General features: G+C 44.0%; 1 protein-coding gene across 11 annotated transcripts in view; it reads right to left on the bottom strand.

Annotated features, from left to right (window-relative positions):
• Positions 1 to 18,799, bottom strand: part of fubp1 (far upstream element (FUSE) binding protein 1) — a 54,735-nt gene that overhangs the window by 14,879 nt on the left and 21,057 nt on the right. For 9 of the 11 annotated variants that reach the window (XM_072510391.1, XM_072510397.1, XM_072510390.1 and 6 more), the window contains 9 exons: positions 11,785 to 11,856; positions 10,334 to 10,391; positions 9,910 to 10,072; positions 9,708 to 9,806; positions 9,501 to 9,608; positions 9,159 to 9,261; positions 8,957 to 9,057; positions 8,618 to 8,765; positions 7,062 to 7,222 (listed from right to left, as the gene is read on the bottom strand). In XM_072510391.1, coding sequence (XP_072366492.1) covers positions 7,062 to 7,222; positions 8,618 to 8,765; positions 8,957 to 9,057; positions 9,159 to 9,261; positions 9,501 to 9,608; positions 9,708 to 9,806; positions 9,910 to 10,072; positions 10,334 to 10,391; positions 11,785 to 11,856 — 1,013 coding nt within the window. The remainder of the gene's footprint in view (positions 1 to 7,061; positions 7,223 to 8,617; positions 8,766 to 8,956; positions 9,058 to 9,158; positions 9,262 to 9,500; positions 9,609 to 9,707; positions 9,807 to 9,909; positions 10,073 to 10,333; positions 10,392 to 11,784; positions 11,857 to 18,799) is intronic. The other 2 variants (XM_072510394.1, XM_072510396.1) reach the window with 1 other exon arrangement.

Here is an 18,799-nt window from a genome sequence, read left to right as displayed (position 1 = left end):
GTTGAACTGGACTCAGCTGACCTGAGGTAAACACTGCTGCGGGGGGTATAATGAATGAGGTAGATGAGAGATATACAGGGTTTTTTGTCGAAGGGGAAGGTCACCCCATTTTCCTCAACCAATGTCGCCAAATCCATAATTATTTTAAAGCACACAGGAGCTACTCAAACTCTCTTACTGGACAAGGATTTGGTTTTCCCTCCAGAGTGCTCAACGAAAGCTATGGTAATAGTGAATGGAGATTACATCCCGGTTCCTATACAGTAATTGGAGTGTCATTTAATGTCAGGTCCAATAGTTGTCAGGGTGGTTAAGGAGCTACCTGTGGACGGAATAGACTTACCTTTGGGGAATGATTTGACAAGAGTGAAGGCTGTAGTTCCACCAATAATTACAGAGTCCAAGGGAAGTATTACAGATAACGCACAAGTCACCATTGACAGTACAGGTGGGAATTAAGAAAAGTCATTGATCATTAAATGACTCAAAGAAATATTGAAAGTCATGAATCACATTAAATAATAATGGTAGCAAATCTGACTTTGCTGATAGAATTATCTCTATGAGAATGATTCCTCATAGATGTTTGTCAAAGATAAAATCTATAGAGAGCCTGACTCTGAGAACTCCAAGACTGAAGATGATCCTAAGAAAGGGGAGTTTGAATCTAATCGTAATAATAGTGATAAAGATGCAGATGAGAGTTCTGAATCAGATTTGGATTCGGAATATGAAAAGACGATAAACCACTGCTACTGTATAGACATGTCACTAAACTGACCTTGAACAGATAGAACATAGAACAATACAGCGCAGTACAGGCCCTTCGGCCCACGATGTTGCACCGAAACAAAAGCCATCCAACCTACACTATGCCATTATCATCCATATGTTTATCCAATAAACTTTTAAATGCCCTCAATGTTGGCGAGTTCACCACTGTAGCAGGTAGGGCATTCCACGGCCTCACTACTGATGGCAAGTAATTCTTCCATAGCTAAGAAAGACAGCAAATCGGAAAAAGGTGATTTCTCAAAGTGATTTGTTGCAGCCTCTTACAGTAAATCCCTTGCCATTCACTGCAGGTGCATCCAAGAGCATGCCTGTTTTGAAAGAAAATATATAAAATGGCATGGCATCAGCAATTCAGGATGAGGACAGCAATGGCTGTGAAGTGTCACCCAATCAACAGCTGATTAACTCACATCCTTTTCAAGGCACAGACTGCCTCTTCAAGGTAAAGGAAACAAATAGCAAAGGAGATGAAATAATCAGTGATCAATTCTTTTTGAAAATTAAGAGGAAGGTGGATGAAGAAGCATAGTGATTCTGCAACCACATTCGTGAACAAGAAAGAGTTCATTGAGCCAACAATGTGTTGTCCTCAGATTGTGAAAGTAAACAGTTAAAATCTGGAAAGCACAAATTGTACAAGTCCATATTACTAAATAGAGTAAGAACTGTGGTTACGAAGCTGTAAAACAAAGAATGATGCGAAGATTAAACCCTCAGCTTTACTTGTCACTGAACGCAAGGAAGAGAAAGAATATAAAGCTGGAGGAGTTGAAAAGTGTTTATTGATTAAAAATGAACCAAATATTTCCCTCAGTATTGACAATACTGCTTGTAGCTTGGCTCCAGACGGTCCTCGAAATTCGGATAAACATTCATTGGACGATCAGAGAAGATTGGCTGCATTTCATGAGGCAGAAATGCAGAAGAAACTCTCCAATTTGGACAGTCAGAAATCTGACAAAAGAAAGCACATAATAATCTTTATTGACTCAAGTAGGCTTATATAAACACAGCAATGGAAGTTGCTGTGAAAAGCCCCTAGTCGCCATATTCCGGGATTGTCTCGGACTTCAAAGATGAGTAAAAGCAAGGAAGATATTCGAGGGAGTGCTAAAACATAAGATGCAAAACTATCACCAGAAGAACGGAGATAAGATTTAATAAAGATATTGAATAAATATAGACAGAGTGTAAGGAAACACCACGGTGCACCGTTAACGAGTCACGATGTAGACATAGGAAACGCTGAACAAATAACACTACATCAATCTTGACTAAACCCAGCTCAGATAGAGACTGAAATACAGTTCATATTGGATATGTTGTGGAAACAAGCGAAAATGCTGTGGTCCACAGAACACCTAGTAGAGATTGAAGGTCATGTTTGTGGGCAAACCGGTGTTGGCCGCTCTGGACTTTTCAGACCATTTAAAATGGCCACAGATGCCAGTGACCTGAAGGACGGGGCAGCACTACTAGGCCTTCATCACTTTGAAGGGTATGTCCGACATGACAGTAAACAAAGGTTAGTTTATACGGACCATAATCTGCTTGCGTTTACAGAAAAGTTTAAAACCTGGAATGCAAGGTATTCCGTTGGAGTTTATTATTACAACAGTTTAACATTAAAATTGTACATGTTCCCGGAAAGAATAGTGCGATTGCAGATGCTTTGTCACAGGCTGAAGTGATGTAGCCAGCCATGTTGAGACTGGGAAGGAAACTTGTATAATGGGGATGAATGAATGGATTAATATTTGTGATTTTTGTCTTGCATACCTCAATGAAACATCCATGCCCTGACGTTCCTTTATGGGGGGGGGGGGGGGGAGAAGAGAAAGAGAGAGAGAAGAGAGAGAGAGAGAAGAGAGAGAGGTATGGAAGGGCCTTCCTGTTGATTCCCCTTCCCCCTTTATTTTTGCTGTTTTTTGATCCATGGATGCTGAATGGACATATAACTTTTAAGCTGAGCTGGGGAAATTAGGAATTCAAAAGCTACCAAAGAGAACACTGCTAGCTTTGGACAGCAAAACGCAGATTTTGTGGCACCCTCAGGATGGGGTGGGACACGGTTCGATTGGTTTGCTGGTGGCCAATTAATTGGCCAAAAAGGCTGTATTCTGCCCAGTAACGGGTGGTGATTGGATCCTGCCTGAGTGGGATGATTTCTGGAGACCTAAGGAAAGCAGAGTGCGAATCCTGAACACTCAAAGGAGAGGACCTGTTCTCTCTCTACCTTATGTTATCTCCAGAAAAGCTGCTCCCCCTCCATGTTTGTGTGTCTTGTGCACGTATGTAGACGGTTGGGGCACGTTAAAGTGGGATATAGGAATTAGAGAATAGTTAACCAGTTGTATATGCTGCATATTTCTTTATAGTTTTGTTATAAATAAAAAGTCACGGTGTTTAAATTTACAAACCCAGTGACAGCAGTTATAGGGCAGCCAAAGGTCAAAGACAAATTTTCTAAGAATTTTTGGTTAATTCAATTGCGGTGTCACTCCGGATCACGAGGGGCTGGAATTGACCACTCCCAAGCACAGGGTGTCGTGGTGTTTTAGGTTCCTGAGCCAGGGCAAACAATCTGAGTTGGCCCTGTCGAGCCCCTCCAGAATTTTGCATATTTCAATGAGATCAAAACACAGAGTATGGATCTACTTCCCACAGCCTTCCATCATAAGACAATCCCCTCATCCCCAGAATCAATCTAGTGAACCTTTGCTGACTCCCTCCAATGCAAGCATATATTTCCTGAAATATGGAGACCAAACTGCAGGACACAGGACTGCAGATATAGTTTTACCAAAGCCTCATATAATTGTAATTTGAATTCCTTATTCTTATCCTCCAATATCCTTGCAATAAAGACAATTTGTCTTCCTAATTATTTGCTATGCATGCACAGGTAACTTGTGTCCCTTGTACGAATGCATCCAATTGTGACTGAGCAAAACATCCAAAAGTCTTCATGCATTTTTAAAAATAGTCTGCTTTTGATTTTTAACATCGAAGCGAATAACCACCCACTCAATCACATTATACTCCATCTGTCACCTTGTTGCACACTCACTGAACCGGTCTAAATCTCTTTGCAGCCTCTATGTCTCATGGTCTGCACATTGCACTACTATGGGTATCAGCCATTACAGCCCATATTCACGAATGTTATCCAACAGGTTTGCCACTAATTAAATGCAGGAACTGTGGAATCTATATGTGGTAGTCTGCATTTTCCATTAGGACGTTTTAAAACTCAGACTGTTGAGAAGGTGAAAAGCAAATTACTGCGGATGCTGGAATCTGAAACGAAAGAGAAAATGCTGGAAAATCTCAGCAGGTCTGGCAGCATCTGTAGGGAGAGAAAAGAGCTAATGTTTCGAGTCCGATGACTCTTTGTCAAAGCTAACAGACAGAGAAAGTGGGAAATATTTAGACTGTGGAGTGAGAATGAAAGATGAGTCACAGCCACAGAAGTCCAGGGAAACCGGGTGCTAATGGCCAGAGAAACCAAGGGGAAAGAGTGCTAATGGCAGTCCCCAGAGAGGACAAAAGATGTGAAAGGTCAAACAGCAGGGAAACTAACATCAGAGGATGAACTGTAGATGTGGGGAAGGGAAAGGGGAAGCAAAGAGGAGAATGGTGAAGGAAAGGTGAATAAGATTTGGGGGGGGGGGGGGGAAGAATTAAATGTATATTATGAAAGAAAGAAATGGTAAAAGACAGTTAAAATGAAATGAAAACAAATGGGTCGAGGTGGGGTAGAGCTGATCATCTGAAGTTGTTGAATTCGATGTTCAGGCCGGAGGGCTGTCGCGTGCCTAACCGGAAGATGAGATGTTGTTCCTCCAGTTTGCGTTGCGCTTCACTGGAACATTGCAGCAGGCCAAGGACAGACATGTGGACATGGGAGCAGGCCAAGCAACAGGAAGGTCAGGGTCCTGAATGCGCACAGACCGAAGATGCTCTGCAAAGCGATCAACCAGTCTGTGTTTGGTCTCTCCGATATAGAGGACACCACATTGGGAGCAGTGAATGCAGTAGACCAAATTGGAAGAGATGCAAGTGAAATGCTGCTTAACCTAGAATGAGTGTTTTGGGCCTGGGGTGTTAAGCATGGAAGAGGTAAAGGGGCAGGTGTTACACCTTCTGCGATTGCATGGAAAGGTGCCATGGGTGAAGGGAGAGGTACTGGGTATGGTGGAAGAGTAGACTAGATTGTCTCAGAGGGAATGGTCTCTGCGGAATGCTGACAGAGGGAGTGAAGGGAAGATGTGTTTGGTGGTGGCATCACGCTGGAGTTGGTGAAAATGGCGGAGGATTATGCTTTGCATACGGAGGCTGGTGGGATGAAATGTGAGAACAAGGGGGACTCCATCCTTGTTCTGGGAGGGAGCGAGGGTAGTGGCGCGGGAGATGGACCACACACTGTTGAGGGCCCTGTCCACAACTGTAGGTGGGAAATCACGGTTGAGGAAGAAGGAACGCATTTCCGAAGCACCATTTTGGAAAGTGGCATCATCGGAACAAATGCGACGGAGGCGAAGGTGTTGAGAGAAAGGAATGGAGTCCTTACAGGGTGTAGGGTGCGAAGAGCTGTAGTCCAGATAGCTGTGGGAGTCAGTGGGCTTGTAGTGGATATTAGTTGATAGTCTATTGCCGGAAATGGAGACAGAAAGAACAAGGAAGGGAAGGGACGTGTCGGAGATGGACCAGGTGAAAGTGATGGATGGGTGGAAACTGGAAGCGAAGTTGATTAATTTTTCCAGGTCCGGTCGAGAGCATGACGCGGCACCAAAATAGTCATCAATGTATCGGTAAAGGAGTTGTGGGAGGGGGCCCGGATAGGCCTGGAACAAGGAATGTTCCACATACCCCATAAAAAGGCAAGCGTAGCTAGGACCCATGCGGGTACCCATTGCTACACCATTTTAACAAAAGATCCTGCTCCCATGCCCACATGTCTGTCCTTGGCCTGCTGCAATGTTCCAGTGAAGCGCAACGCAAACTGGAGGAACATCTCATCTTCCGGTTAGGCGCGCGACAGCCCTCCGGCCTGAACATCGAATTCAACAACTTCAGATGATCAGCTCTACCCCACCTCGACCTATTTGTTTTCATTTCATTTTAACTGTCTTTTACCATGTTTTTCTTTATTAATATATATTTACCAGCCACCCCCCCCCCCCCCAATCTTATCCACCTTTCCTTACTCTTTCTCCTCTTTGCTTCCCCCTTCCCCTCCACCCACATCTATAGTTCATCCTCTGATTTTAGTTTCCCTGCTGTTTGGCCTTTCACATCTTTTGTTCTCTCTGGGGACTGCCATTAGTACACTTTCCCCTTGGTTTCTGTGACCATTAGCACCCGGTTTCCCTGGGTTTCTGTGGCTATGACTCATCTTTCATTCTCACTCCACAGTCTAAATATTTCCCACTTTCTCTGTCTGTTAGCTTTGACAAAGAATCATCGGACTCGAAATGTTAGCTTTTTTCTCTCCCTACAGATGCTGCCAGACTTGCTGAAGATTTTCCAGCATTTTCTCTTTCGTTGTTGAGACGATGATATTATTCCAAGTTGCAAAGCGTTTACATGAGTACTGGAATCCATTTGTGCTTTTGGCAAAGCAGTCAGATGAAAAGCAGAGTCTACAAGTAGGTTTTTAATCATTGTGCACTTCACTTTAGTTCCTGCTTATTCGGTTATCTGCAAAATTGTGCGCTAGATGAGTGAAACATCAGACCTCAGCATATGGGAACACCAGCAATAATGTACGAAGAGGAGATCCACCATCATGATCAAAGTAACTGGATTATTTACCATTCACCTGCTGCTTATAGCTCACATAAAACACGCAGATGTTGCTTTGCACGTGGAGTGCTACACAAACAGTAGCTGCTCCATATGCTATGAAGCTCAATCACCAAGAGCAAGAACTTGCAAATCCTCCAACTACTTGATTCAAAGCAATGTTCTGCTATTCTATCAGTTGCTTGCCTTCTACCATCTGTGATCTACTTTATGCAGCACTCAATTCCTTTTTTAAATTTTAGTAGTGTCGGGCGACAACCTGGAAACACGCACATGTGGAGTATGAGAGTCACTGAACCATTAAGTGAATCGTGCCAATCTGCTCATGCACTCAGCAAATAAGTTGTTCATCTAATCCTAAAAAATCTCTCTGGAAACTGTATCACAGGATTAATTTTAAAATGTTGACTTGTCTCACAAAAATCTTATTTAATAAACCACAATCTTCTTTTGCTTACCCCAATCTTCTCTTCAATAAGTTGTCTAGCATAATCAATCTGCTGAGTTGATCCACGAATAATAAACATTTTAAAGTTGGGATCAGCATTTGGAGGTGGGTTTCTCTGAAGCTCTATCCGTGCTCCTGACTGTTGACTAATTGCTTTTACAGTCTCACCACCTAAGGCAGAACAGATTTTCATAAAGAAAACTAGTGTTAATCTCTCAAGCATGGGTGTCATTCACATTTGCACTCCTTGGTTAACTCACAATCAGCAATGAAACGTAGTGCCTTTGCACTTTTTAGTCAAAGCCGAGGAAATGTTAGGAAGTTGAGTGCTTTACCATTTTACACAAGTGTCAGCGACAAACATTCCACCCAGTTTAAATATATCAGAGGTTAGGTGCAGAGCAAAGCCCCCAAACACTTTACCCCAATTATCTGCTTTTACTTGAAGTTCAAAGGAGGCTATTTTTTCTACTCCCTTCCCCCAGCTCTCAGCCAAAGCAGAGACTAATACAAACACACAAATTGGGGATAAGGGTAGGCCGTTCAGCCATCCTCAGAGTCTGCTCCACCATTCAGAGATCATGGCTGGTATGACTGTGGTGTCAACTCCGGATTGCCACCAAGAAATAACCTCAGACTCCTTTATCAGTCAAGAAGCTAATACAACCATACAAATTAATAGGAGTCGGCCATTCAGCCCCTCGAGCCTGCTAACCAAGTCTAATCTGCTGTTCAATTAAGATTGCATTAATCTTTTTTTTTTTTTTGGAAGTTGAAACAAAACTTCCGAACATTCTCCAAATGCAGTCAGTCATTTTTACTTTATCAACGTGCCTTGAACTGTGAACAGAAGATGCTGGTAAAACCCAGCAGGTCTGCCAGCACCTATTAGGAGAGAAACAGAGTCAACATTTCAACTGCTTTGACTCTTCAGTCCTAATGTATGTTAGTAGAGCTGCTGGGTTTTTCTGGTGCCCTCTGTTCTTGTTTCAGATTCTATGCTTGGGTGTATTAAAGTCTCTCAGATGCACCAGAACAGCAACCCCCCCCCCCCCCCCCCACCACAAACAACCACCCCAAGGGTGGGATCTGTGATTAATGTCTTCATCTAAAATAGCAACATGTGTTTTACTTGTGAACGACGCGAGAATATTGGGTAATTATTTAACATGTTATCACAAAATAGCTGGCCTTGCTAATCACATCAGAATATTTTTGTCCCCAGGCTATTTCTTGTCAAGTTATCACATGGCCCATTTTCCAATATGGAGCTTGCTGCAACACGAGGCCAGCAACATAGGTATTTATTAGATCCCCCTTAAATGGACCTAAGAATGAAAGGAATAGTAGAATATGCAGATAGGATTAGATGTACAAGTGAGAGGGATTGGTCAGTTTGAGTTGCAAACACTATGCAACTAATTAGAAAGAGTTAACTTCAGTTCTGCAATTTTGTTAAATAAGAAAACACCAGGGCTCTCTCTAATCTAAAGGTGCATAATTATTTGTGCGAGTAATACAAAACTAGAAAGAAACCAAGAGCAACTTTTCACGACCACACATTACCTTTGCCAATGATTATGCCAGTCTTGCTGCTGGGTACTGTGAAAGTGAACTCTTGAAGTCCACCAGGGGGGCCCATATTCCAGTTCCCTTGGCCTCTCCCTCTTCCTCTGCCAGGTCCAGGGCCACCAGGACCTGGAGGCATGCCGGCCTAAAAGTGGGGGTGAAAAAACTTCTGAACTACTGTTTACAGAATGGCCCCAAATGGCGATCATAAAGATATTTCCCAGCTGCTGTCAGCAATCAACACAATGCAAGTACAGCAATGAAAATTCCAGTTAAACACTCTTATGACAGTTATTTAAATTGGCATGCTTAAAAAGAAAGCATTTGTAACCTAACCTCCACACTTCGTAAGAGGTCTGTAAGTATTTCTGCAGCATGCTGACATCTGTCTGGAGGGCCCAGGATCTGGGCTATTCTTTCTGGCGTTGTCCCGTCATCTTGTGATAAAAAAAGGCAATTTTTTTGCCAAGTTAAACAAGAAAATGAATAAAATCTAATTTTTTCAATTGCAGAACAGTTACGGTTACATTAAATTCACCTGGCTTGAACTGAATCCTCACACCCGCATCGTTCTGAATCTTCTTGATCATTTCTCCACTTCTCCCTATTACAATACCAACAGCAAAGCGAGGTACAGGGACCTAACAGAAAACGCAATTAGTATCTACGACAACAAAGGGGCCCTTTGGACAAAACCGGTGGCAGTTATAAATAACATTGCCAGATTTGCCTGTAAAAGCAACACACCAAACCAGTCAATACGGTAAAAAATAGGTCAATCAAAAATATCATGAAGGTTGAAACTGAATAGTTCTTTGTTGCAAGAACTGCAACTTGAAAACATTGTTTCATTTGCTTGGTCAGTATGTTTTGCACTTACATCCAATGCTTCATTAGTTCCTCCCAAACGGGATCCATACTCATTGCGTTGCTCCCTGAAACCTTGGTCTCGGTCACGAATTAGATCCATCACCATGTCCTTGGCTTGCTAAAGAACACAATAGAAAAATACAAAAGCTTGCATTTCTATTTTCCAGTCATTGGCGACACTGTTGTAAAAACATTAGGAAGAAATACTGCATCGTACCTGCACTTTGAATGGGTCTCCTGTAATGCGGAGGGGTTTGTCTGATCCTGTTGGCTGAGGTCCATCTTGAATCATCACCATCTTGACTCCTGCACGTTCCTATTTTGCGACAAAACAACTCTATGTACCCACCTTTGCAAGTTTAAATACCAGGTCTCAGCATTTACGGAAGCTATGCAAAAACAGTAAATAGAACACTTACTTGCAACTGCTTGATTGTTTCTCCACCTTTCCCAATAACAAGTCCAGCCTTGCTTGCAGGAATCATGATCTCCTGCACTGAAGTACCTGGTCCATCTCCATGATGTGTACCTGGACCAATTCGGCCTCTTTCAACTATTTGATCAAGTAGCCTCTTTGCAGCTCTACATCAAACGCATAAAAAGACAAGTGTTTTAAGTTTGGGGATGATCGATGAAAGGGGAAGAGAGAAATGTTTGTGCAAGTTTTAATGACCTCCCAATTTGACTATGAGATTTGAACACAAGATCTGGGAGATAACTATAACTGGACTGCTGATGCTTAAACCATGTATGTACACAACTGAACACAATGCATTAAAATTATTCCACAGGCTATGATATTATGACATAGAGAAATAACTTGACTATTTGAAGTACACTTACAGAATGGAATCAGGACTTCCTGTCAACATGCAAGATCTTTCTGGTAAACCACCACTGTCTGAAAATGAAATGCACATATGGTCAGAATACAGCAAGTATTTTTTTTTTTTTTAAATTTAGAATACCCAATTCATTTTTTCCAATTAAGGGGTAATTTAACATGGCCAATTGACCTACCCTGCACATCTTTGGGTTGTGGGAGCGAAACCCACGCAAACACGGTGAGAATGAGCAAACTCCACACGGACAGTGACCCAGAGCCGGGATTGAACCTGGGACCTCGGTGCCGTGAGGCAGCAGCACTAACCACTGCGCCACCATGCTGCCCTGAATACAGCAAGTATAACAGATCAGATAAAAAAAACTAGTTGAAAGACAAAGTGGGAATTAATGGTTAGTTGTTTAGACGGGTGGGCAATAGGAAGTGGTATTTACATGGATCATTGTCTCTCACATGGATGATTTGGTCAAATCGAAGTACAAGATCATAACATGTGGATGGCACAATATTGGGGGAATAGTTCATACTGAGAAAGACTGCAGCAAAATACATGACATTAACAACCACAGAATGGAGGTGTAAATGGCAACAATTTCAATTAATTAAGGGTGAGGCGGTGCATTTTGGAAAGAGAAATAAGGAGGTCACCTCCACCTGGAAGAGGCACAATACAGCTTCACAAATTACAATATGTGCCAAGGCAGCTTAACAATGTCAAAGTGTAAGCTTTGCATATATAGGAATGAAATTAAAAACATAGATTCTGTTCCATCATGCAGAGAATCATGTGCAGATCTGGTCTACTTATTATATACTGGATATAGAAGCACTTAAAGCACATAAAAGACTCAAGGATGACACTACTACAATTGGGGGTAGATGCATTTAAAGGGATTATGGCAGTTAGCTTAGATGTATTTAAGGGAAAAGTACATTAGTACATGTCAAGAAAGGGTTAGAGGGACATGTTGATCGGGTGAGATGAAGTAAGGTGGGATGATGGTCATGTGGAGGACAACCAATATACACTTGTTAGACTCAATAGCCCATTTCTGTGCTGTAGAATTGAATGCACCATTATGTTTACATAAATCTATAGCATCAGAGTATGGTAACTCTCCTTCAATCAATACGAATCAAATTACGATCTCAAGGGCTGATTAACATGAACAATATTAGCACAATTGGAGTAAAGCAATAGTATGTAATTCTAATTTTGAATGTGTTAACTGTCTAATTATTCCAATAGACTTCTTCAGTTTTCCTTTAAAGAAGTACTCTACGACAATTTGCTCAAACTATTGCATTATATCTTAATAGGTCATTACAGTCCAAACAATTTCTCAACTGTACTTAAATAACTCCACGTACCAAAACTAGGCTTCTGATTCGATGTTAACGCAAATGATTCAAGCATTTTAAAAAAATTTGAAGATGAAGAAACTCTTACCAGGCGCAATCTGTACTTTGCACCCAGACTCTTGCTGTATGCGCGAGATCTGTTCCCCACCTCGACCAATTACTAAAAAAAACATTACTTTTATTTTCTGAGTTAAACATCATCAGCTCATCAAAATGCAATTTTATATCCAAGACAATCCAAACATTTAAGTCAAATTTTCTTGTGAACACAACTGTGCCACATACACTATATTGCAACAGTATCAATACTTTCCATGCTTGCAATCGATTCTATGCAAAACAAGTCAGCAATTCTTATCTCTTTTGATCCATCCTGAAGAGCTATACCAGAAAACGTTTGGACATTGTTTCCAAACTCTATTCCCAAGTAAAAGATTGGATGGTGGAAGAGAGAGGAAGTGGCAGGAGGTGGTTGGGGGAAAAAGATTGACAAGAGTACAGCGAAGAATAGTTTAGGGGCTACTGAGGGAGCCAGATAAGGAATGAAGATGGTGTGAAGAGTCCAGAATCAAGGAGACACATGTGAAAAAGAAAAAACTTTGCTCGAATCCAAATCTCAAAACGAGGAATTAAATCAGGATAGTGGTGGTGATTGGTGAAGGGAACTGATTTTCTCAATCATTCAGCTTTGATTTCAGACCCAGACACGTGTCATACAAACTACTGAAACATTTAACACTTGTTAAAGAAAGCAGTCCTTACTTTTCTGCATTTGACTCAGAACAGAATAACCTTTGGCAAGCACACCTATCTGTCTTATAGAATATACAGTGCAGACGGAGGCCATTCGGCCCATCGGGTCTGCACTGGTTCTTGGAAAGAGCACCCTACTTAAGCCCACACCTCCAATCCATCCCCGTAACCGAGCAACCCCATCTATCCTAATGGCAATTTAGCACTGCTAATCTTTGGACTGCGGGTGCTCCGATTTCCTCCCAGAGGAAACCCACGCAGACATGGGGAGAACGTGCAGAGTCCGCACAGACATTGACCCAAGCGGGAATCGAACCAAGTGGGACCCTGGCGCTGTGAAGCCATAGTGCTAACCACTATGCTACTGTGCTTTCTCTAATGCTTCCCCTATATTAATGTTCAAAATACCTGTTAATTTGTAAAATGTTTCCATCAGATTTCTCCCTCCGACCCCTCAAGAATCCCATTGAAGGAATTTCCTTTTGAGGTCTGACTGTCGGCACTGAGTTAACTGATCCCGCTCGTGACTAGGCTGGGTGGGCGAAGATCACCAGCAGGGCGAGTAAATCCCCGGAAAATAGATATGCATGCAGGTCATGAAAGGATGGCATGAGGCTTAGGTGTGATTTGGCTCAGTCACCAACTCTGCCTTTTCTGTGAGTGACAGGTCAGAAGAGTGTTCTTTATAATCTGCCCAAAGAATGACTAAAAGATTAATAAGGAGGGAGAAATTAGAGTACAAGAGAAAGTTAGCTAGAAATAAAGCAGATAAAGTTTCTACAGGTTTTGAAAAAGAAAAAAGTCAAGTGAATGTCAGTCCTCTAGAATGGGGAACTCAATGGAAAATAAGGAAACGGTGGATGAACTGTACAAATATTTTACATCTGTCTTCACCAAAAAGGACAAATAACATCCCAGAAATAACTGTGAATTAAGAGGTGGATGAGAGGGGTGAAAATTAAAACAATAACAATTGCAAGGGAAAGGGTACAAAGAAAACTAGAGCTAAAAGCTGACGAAGTCCCCAGGTCCTGCTGGACTTCACCTTTCTGTCTTAAAAGTGGATGCAGTGGTTTTAATTTTCTAAGATCCCCAAGATTCTGGAAAGGATCCATCAGATTGGAAAATACTGAACGAGAGGCAGCACGGTAGCCTTGTGGATAGCACAATTGCTTCACAGTTCCAGGGTCCCAGGTTCGATTCCGGCTTGGGTCACTGTCTGTGCGGAGTCTGCACATCCTCCCAGTGTGTGCGTGGGTTTCCTCCGGGTGCTCCGGTTTCCTCCCACAGTCCAAAGATGTGCAGGTTAGGTGGATTGGCCATAATAAATTGCCCTTAGTGTCCAAAATTGCCCTTAGTGTTGGGTGGGATTACTGGGTTATGGGGATAGGGTGGCGGTGTTGACCTTGGGTAGGGTGCTCTTTCCAAGAGCCGGTGCAGACTCGATGGGCCGAATGGCCTCCTTCTGCACTGTAAATTCTATGATAATCTATGAGACTGAACGTAGGAAACTACAAACCAGTTTACGAACATTATAATTGGACAGTGAGAACATTTCAATACAATCAGGCAAAGTCAACATGGTTTTGTGAAATCATGTTTGACTAATTTATTGGATTCTTTGATCAACGTGATCTTAATAAAACCTCATGGCTTGGATAGAGTATTTGTTAACTAACAGGAAACAGACGGTAGGCATAAATGGGTAATTTTTGGTTTGGCAAGATGTGATGAAAGCAGCACCACTTGGATCAGTGGTAACCCTAACCCTTAACCACTTACGATTTATACCAATTGGATGAAGACACCGAATATACGGTTTCTAAATTAGCTGTAAATAAGAAATTAAGTTGCAAGAGGACATAAGGAGGCTACAAACGAACAGAGATAGGCTCCGTGAATGGGCAAATATTTAGCAGATGAAGCATAATGTGGGATGATGTGAAATTGTCCACTTTGGCAGGAAGAATAGAAAAGCAGTTCAGAAATGGTTCACTCAACTGATATGTGGAATTAGGGGCTTATCTCAGAAGCAAAAGTTGGAAAGGCTTTGCCTGTATCCATTAAGAGTGTAGAAGATTCCCGTACCAGCCTCCCCAAACAGGCGCCAGAATGTGGCGACTAGGGGCTTCTCACAGTAACTTCATTTGAAGCCTACTTGTGACAATAAGCGATTTTCATTTTCATTTTATTTTCAAGATTGAGGTGTGATCTTATTGAAACACACAAGTTCCTGAGGGGGACTTGACAAGGTGGATGCTGAAAGAATGTTTCTCCTTGCAATTAGAACTGGAGACACAGTCTTAAAATAAGCTGTCTCCCATTTAAGGCGGAGATGGGAAGAATTTTTTTCTCAGAGGGTCATGAATCTTTGGAACTCTCTTCCCAGGAGAGAGGTGGAGGCAGGATCATTCAATATTTTTAACATGGTGATTATGATGCCATCGGTGGAGGGAGAGGCGGAGGTAGTGGCAGCTATGGACGCGGAGAAGGCCTTCGACCGGGTGGAGTGGGAGTATCTTTGGGAAGTGCTGCGGAGGTTTGGGTTCGGGGAGGGGTTTATCAGTTGGGTCAGGCTCCTATACAGAGCCCCGGTGGAGAGTGTGGCTACGAATCAGCAGAGGTCGGAGTACTTTCGGCTGTACCGAGGGACGAGGCAGGGGTGCCCCCTGTCCCCCTTGTTGTTTGCATTGGCAATCGAGCCTTTGGCCATGGCACTAAGGGAGTCCAGGAAATGGAGGGGGTTGGTCCGAGGGGGAGAGGAACATCGGGTGTCGCTGCATGCGGACGACCTCTTGCTGTATGTGGCAGATCCAGTGGTGGGGATGGTGGAGGTCATGCGGATCCTAAGGGAGTTTGGGAACTTCTCGGGCTATAAGCTCAACGTAAGGAAAAGTGAGCTCTTTGTGGTGCATCCAGGGGGATAGACGACCTACCAATGAAGAAGGCGGGAAGGAACTTTTGGTACTTGGGGATCCAGGTGGCTGGGAGCTGGGGGGCCCTGCACAAGCTCAATTTGACACGGTTGGTGGAGCAGATGGAGGATTTCAAAGGATGGGATGTGTTGCCACTCTCGCTAGCGGGCAGGGTACAGTCGGTTAAAATGATGGTCCCCCCAAGGTTTCTCTTTGTGTTCCAGTGCCTTCCCATTATGATTACCACGGCCTTTTTTTAAACAGGTAGGTAGGAGCATCATGGCTATCGTGTGGGCAAATAAGACCCCGAGGGTGAAGGTGTTGTTTCTGGAGCATAGCAGGGACTGGGAGGGCTGGCGCTGCCAAATCTGTGCAGCTACTATTGGGCAGGCAACGAGGCGATGATCCGTAAGTGGGTAATAGAGGGAGAGGGGGCGGCGTGGAAGAGGTTGGAGATGGCGTCCTGCAGGGGCACGAGCCTGAGGGCACTGGAGACGGCACCAAGCTCCTCCTCCCACTTGCCCTTTAGCTCCTCTACCAAAACCACCTCCTCCTCTTTCATCTCTTGATAGATCGGCGAAACCTTGCCTTCTCCGACCCATACACCCAAAATCACCCTGTCCTGAATCCTGTGTGCCGGGAGCAACGGGAATTCCCTCACCTGCCGCCTCACAAACGCCCTCACTCGCATGTACCTGAAAACATTTCCCGGTTTTCATTTATCCAGGCTTCCACACTGGGGGGTCTTCGCATCCTTCCATAATAGCAAGATCCTCCGCCGGGCTACCAGGGACGCAAGCTGCTGCTCTCGCCGACAAGGTACACCACGAGTCCGGTGGTGGCAGCAACGTTGAAGATCTGGGGGCAGTGGAGACGGCATAGGGGCGAGGTGGGAGCCTCTGTTTGGTCCCCGATTCGGGAGAACCATGGGTTCGTCCCGGGAAGGATGGATTGGGGGTTTCGGAGCTGGCATTGGGCAGGGATCAGAAGAATGGGGGACCTGTTTATAGATGGGACGTTTGCGAGCCTAGGGGCGCTGGAGAAGTTTGGGTTACCCCCGGGAAATGTTTTCAGGTACATGCGAGTGAGGGCGTTTGTGAGGCGGCAGGTGAGGGAATTCCCGTTGCTCCCGGCACACAGGATTCAGGACAGGGTGATTTTGGGTGTATGGGTCGGAGAAGGCAAGGTTTCGCCGATCTATCAAGAGATGAAAGAGGAGGAGGTGGTTTTGGTAGAGGAGCTAAAGGGCAAGTGGGAGGAGGAGCTTGGGGAGGAGATTGATGAGGGTCTGTGGGCTGATGCCCTGAGTATGGTTAACTCCTCTTCCTCTTGCGCCAGGCTCAGCCTAATACAATTCAAGGTTACTCACAGAGCGCATATGACAGGGGCGAGGTTGAGTAGGTTCTTTGGGATGGAGGACAGATGTGGGAGGTGCTCGGGAAGCCCGGCGAATCACGTCCACATGTTCTGGTCGTGCCCGGCACTGGATGGGGTTTGGAGGGGTTTCGCGAGGACTATGTCCAAGGTGGTGAAAGTCCTGGTCAAGCCGAGTTGGGGGTTGGCACTATTTGGGGTAACGGACGAGCCGGGAGTGCAGGAGGCGAAAGAGGCCGGTATCCTGGCCTTTGCGTCCCTGGTAGCCCGGCGGAGGATCTTGCTATTATGGAAGGATGCGAAGACCCCCCAGTGTGGAAGCCTGGATAAATGACATGGCAGGGTTCATTAAGCTGGAGAGGATAAAGTTTGCCTTGAGAGGGTCTGTGCATGGGTTCTCCAGGAGGTGGCAACCGTTCCTAGACAATCTCGCGGAGCGCTAGGAGGTCAGCAGCAGCAGCAACCGGGGGGGGGGGGGGGGTCTCTTTCGGGTGGGGTTCCCCAAGGTAACTTTTGGATGTCATATGGGGGGGGGGGGGGGGGTAATATATACGGGAGAAACCCAATGTATAAGCAGCTTATTATTTTTGATTGTGGTGTTTGTGTTTTTTCTTCCTTTTGTTATGGGGGGGGGGGGGTTTGCTTGTTACAAAAATTTTGTTGGAGAAATTTGAATAAACATATTTTTAAAAAGAAAAAAAAAAATATATATATATATATATATATATATTTAACATGGATATAGTCAGATTCTTGACTAACAAAGGAGTCAATGGTTATTTGGGGTAAGTGGAAGCCACAATCAGATCAACATGACCTTATTGAATAGCAGAGCAGGGTTGATAATCCAAATGGCCTACTCCTTCTCTGAAATCATAAGGTAATGGACTAGCAACTGGTGCCTAACGGCACTCCAGCATAGCAATGTCTTCAAGAACCAAGAACGTGGGGAGGCTTGGAGAAATGTCTCCACGACACAGGTTGTGTGATGTGGCAGGTCATTCATGCATGCCAACAAAAACTAGCTTTTTCAAACAATGCAATATTTAATAACTTAAAAATTGATATCAATTTCTATTTATTCCAAGTGGAAAACACCCCAAAATGCTTTTATGGGACTATTGTGGAAACGGTGGATATATTAGGGGAGGTGACAGAAGGTTCACAGAGGTGGTCCTTAAGGACGCTCTTAGGGGTGACGGATGTGAAGAGCGGACAGCTATGAGAAAAGGGATGGTAATGGAGAGAAGGGTTTGAGTTTCAGTGGGGCATCAACTTAAGACCACTGACTAGAATTTCAAATGATGGGCAGCATGATGGCGCAGTGGTTAGCGCTGCTGCCACACGCCGCCGAGGACCTGGGTTCGATCCCGACTCCGGGTCACTGTCAGTATGGAGTTTGCATATTCTCCCCTTGTCAACATCTGCAACCCAAAGATGTGCAGGGTAGGTGGACTGGCCACACTAAATTGCCCCTTAATTGGAAAAAAAATAATTGGGCGCTCTAAATTTATATAAGAAAAATAATTTTAAATGAGGCACAGGGAGGGAAGATTGGGGGCAGGAGCCCAGGTAAATTAGAAAGAATGAAAGGCTGGCCAGAAAAGAACTAGAATAGTTAAGTCTGTCGATGACAAAAGTAAAATACAGAAGCTTCAACAGCAGATGGGAAAAGTCAGGTGTTATTACAACAGTGGGAGTTGAGAGCTACGAAGGAGAATGTGCAATCAGAAGCTCAGCCAAGGATGCCAACCATCTGACTCAGTTGAAGATTGTGGCTGGAGAAGTAGGCAGTATAAAAAATTGAATGTTTGTGACAAGGGCATTCAAAGATAGCTTCAATCTTTCCCAAAGAGAATAGAGGTTCAACGGTTGGATGTTGGATAAGCAGGCTGACAGCAAAGCAGTGGAGGGGGTCAAGAGAATGGTAGAGATCGAGCCAAGGGTGGCACGGTGGTGAGCACTGCTGCTTCACGGCGCCGAGGACCCGGGTTCAATCCCGGCCCAGGGCCACTGTTCTTGTGGAGTTTACACATTCTCCCAGTGTCTGCGTGGGTCTCA

This window comes from Scyliorhinus torazame, chromosome 7, assembly GCF_047496885.1.
Source record: "Scyliorhinus torazame isolate Kashiwa2021f chromosome 7, sScyTor2.1, whole genome shotgun sequence".
Taxonomy (NCBI): Eukaryota; Metazoa; Chordata; class Chondrichthyes; order Carcharhiniformes; family Scyliorhinidae; genus Scyliorhinus; species Scyliorhinus torazame.
This window is presented reverse-complemented; position numbering and strand designations above follow the sequence as displayed.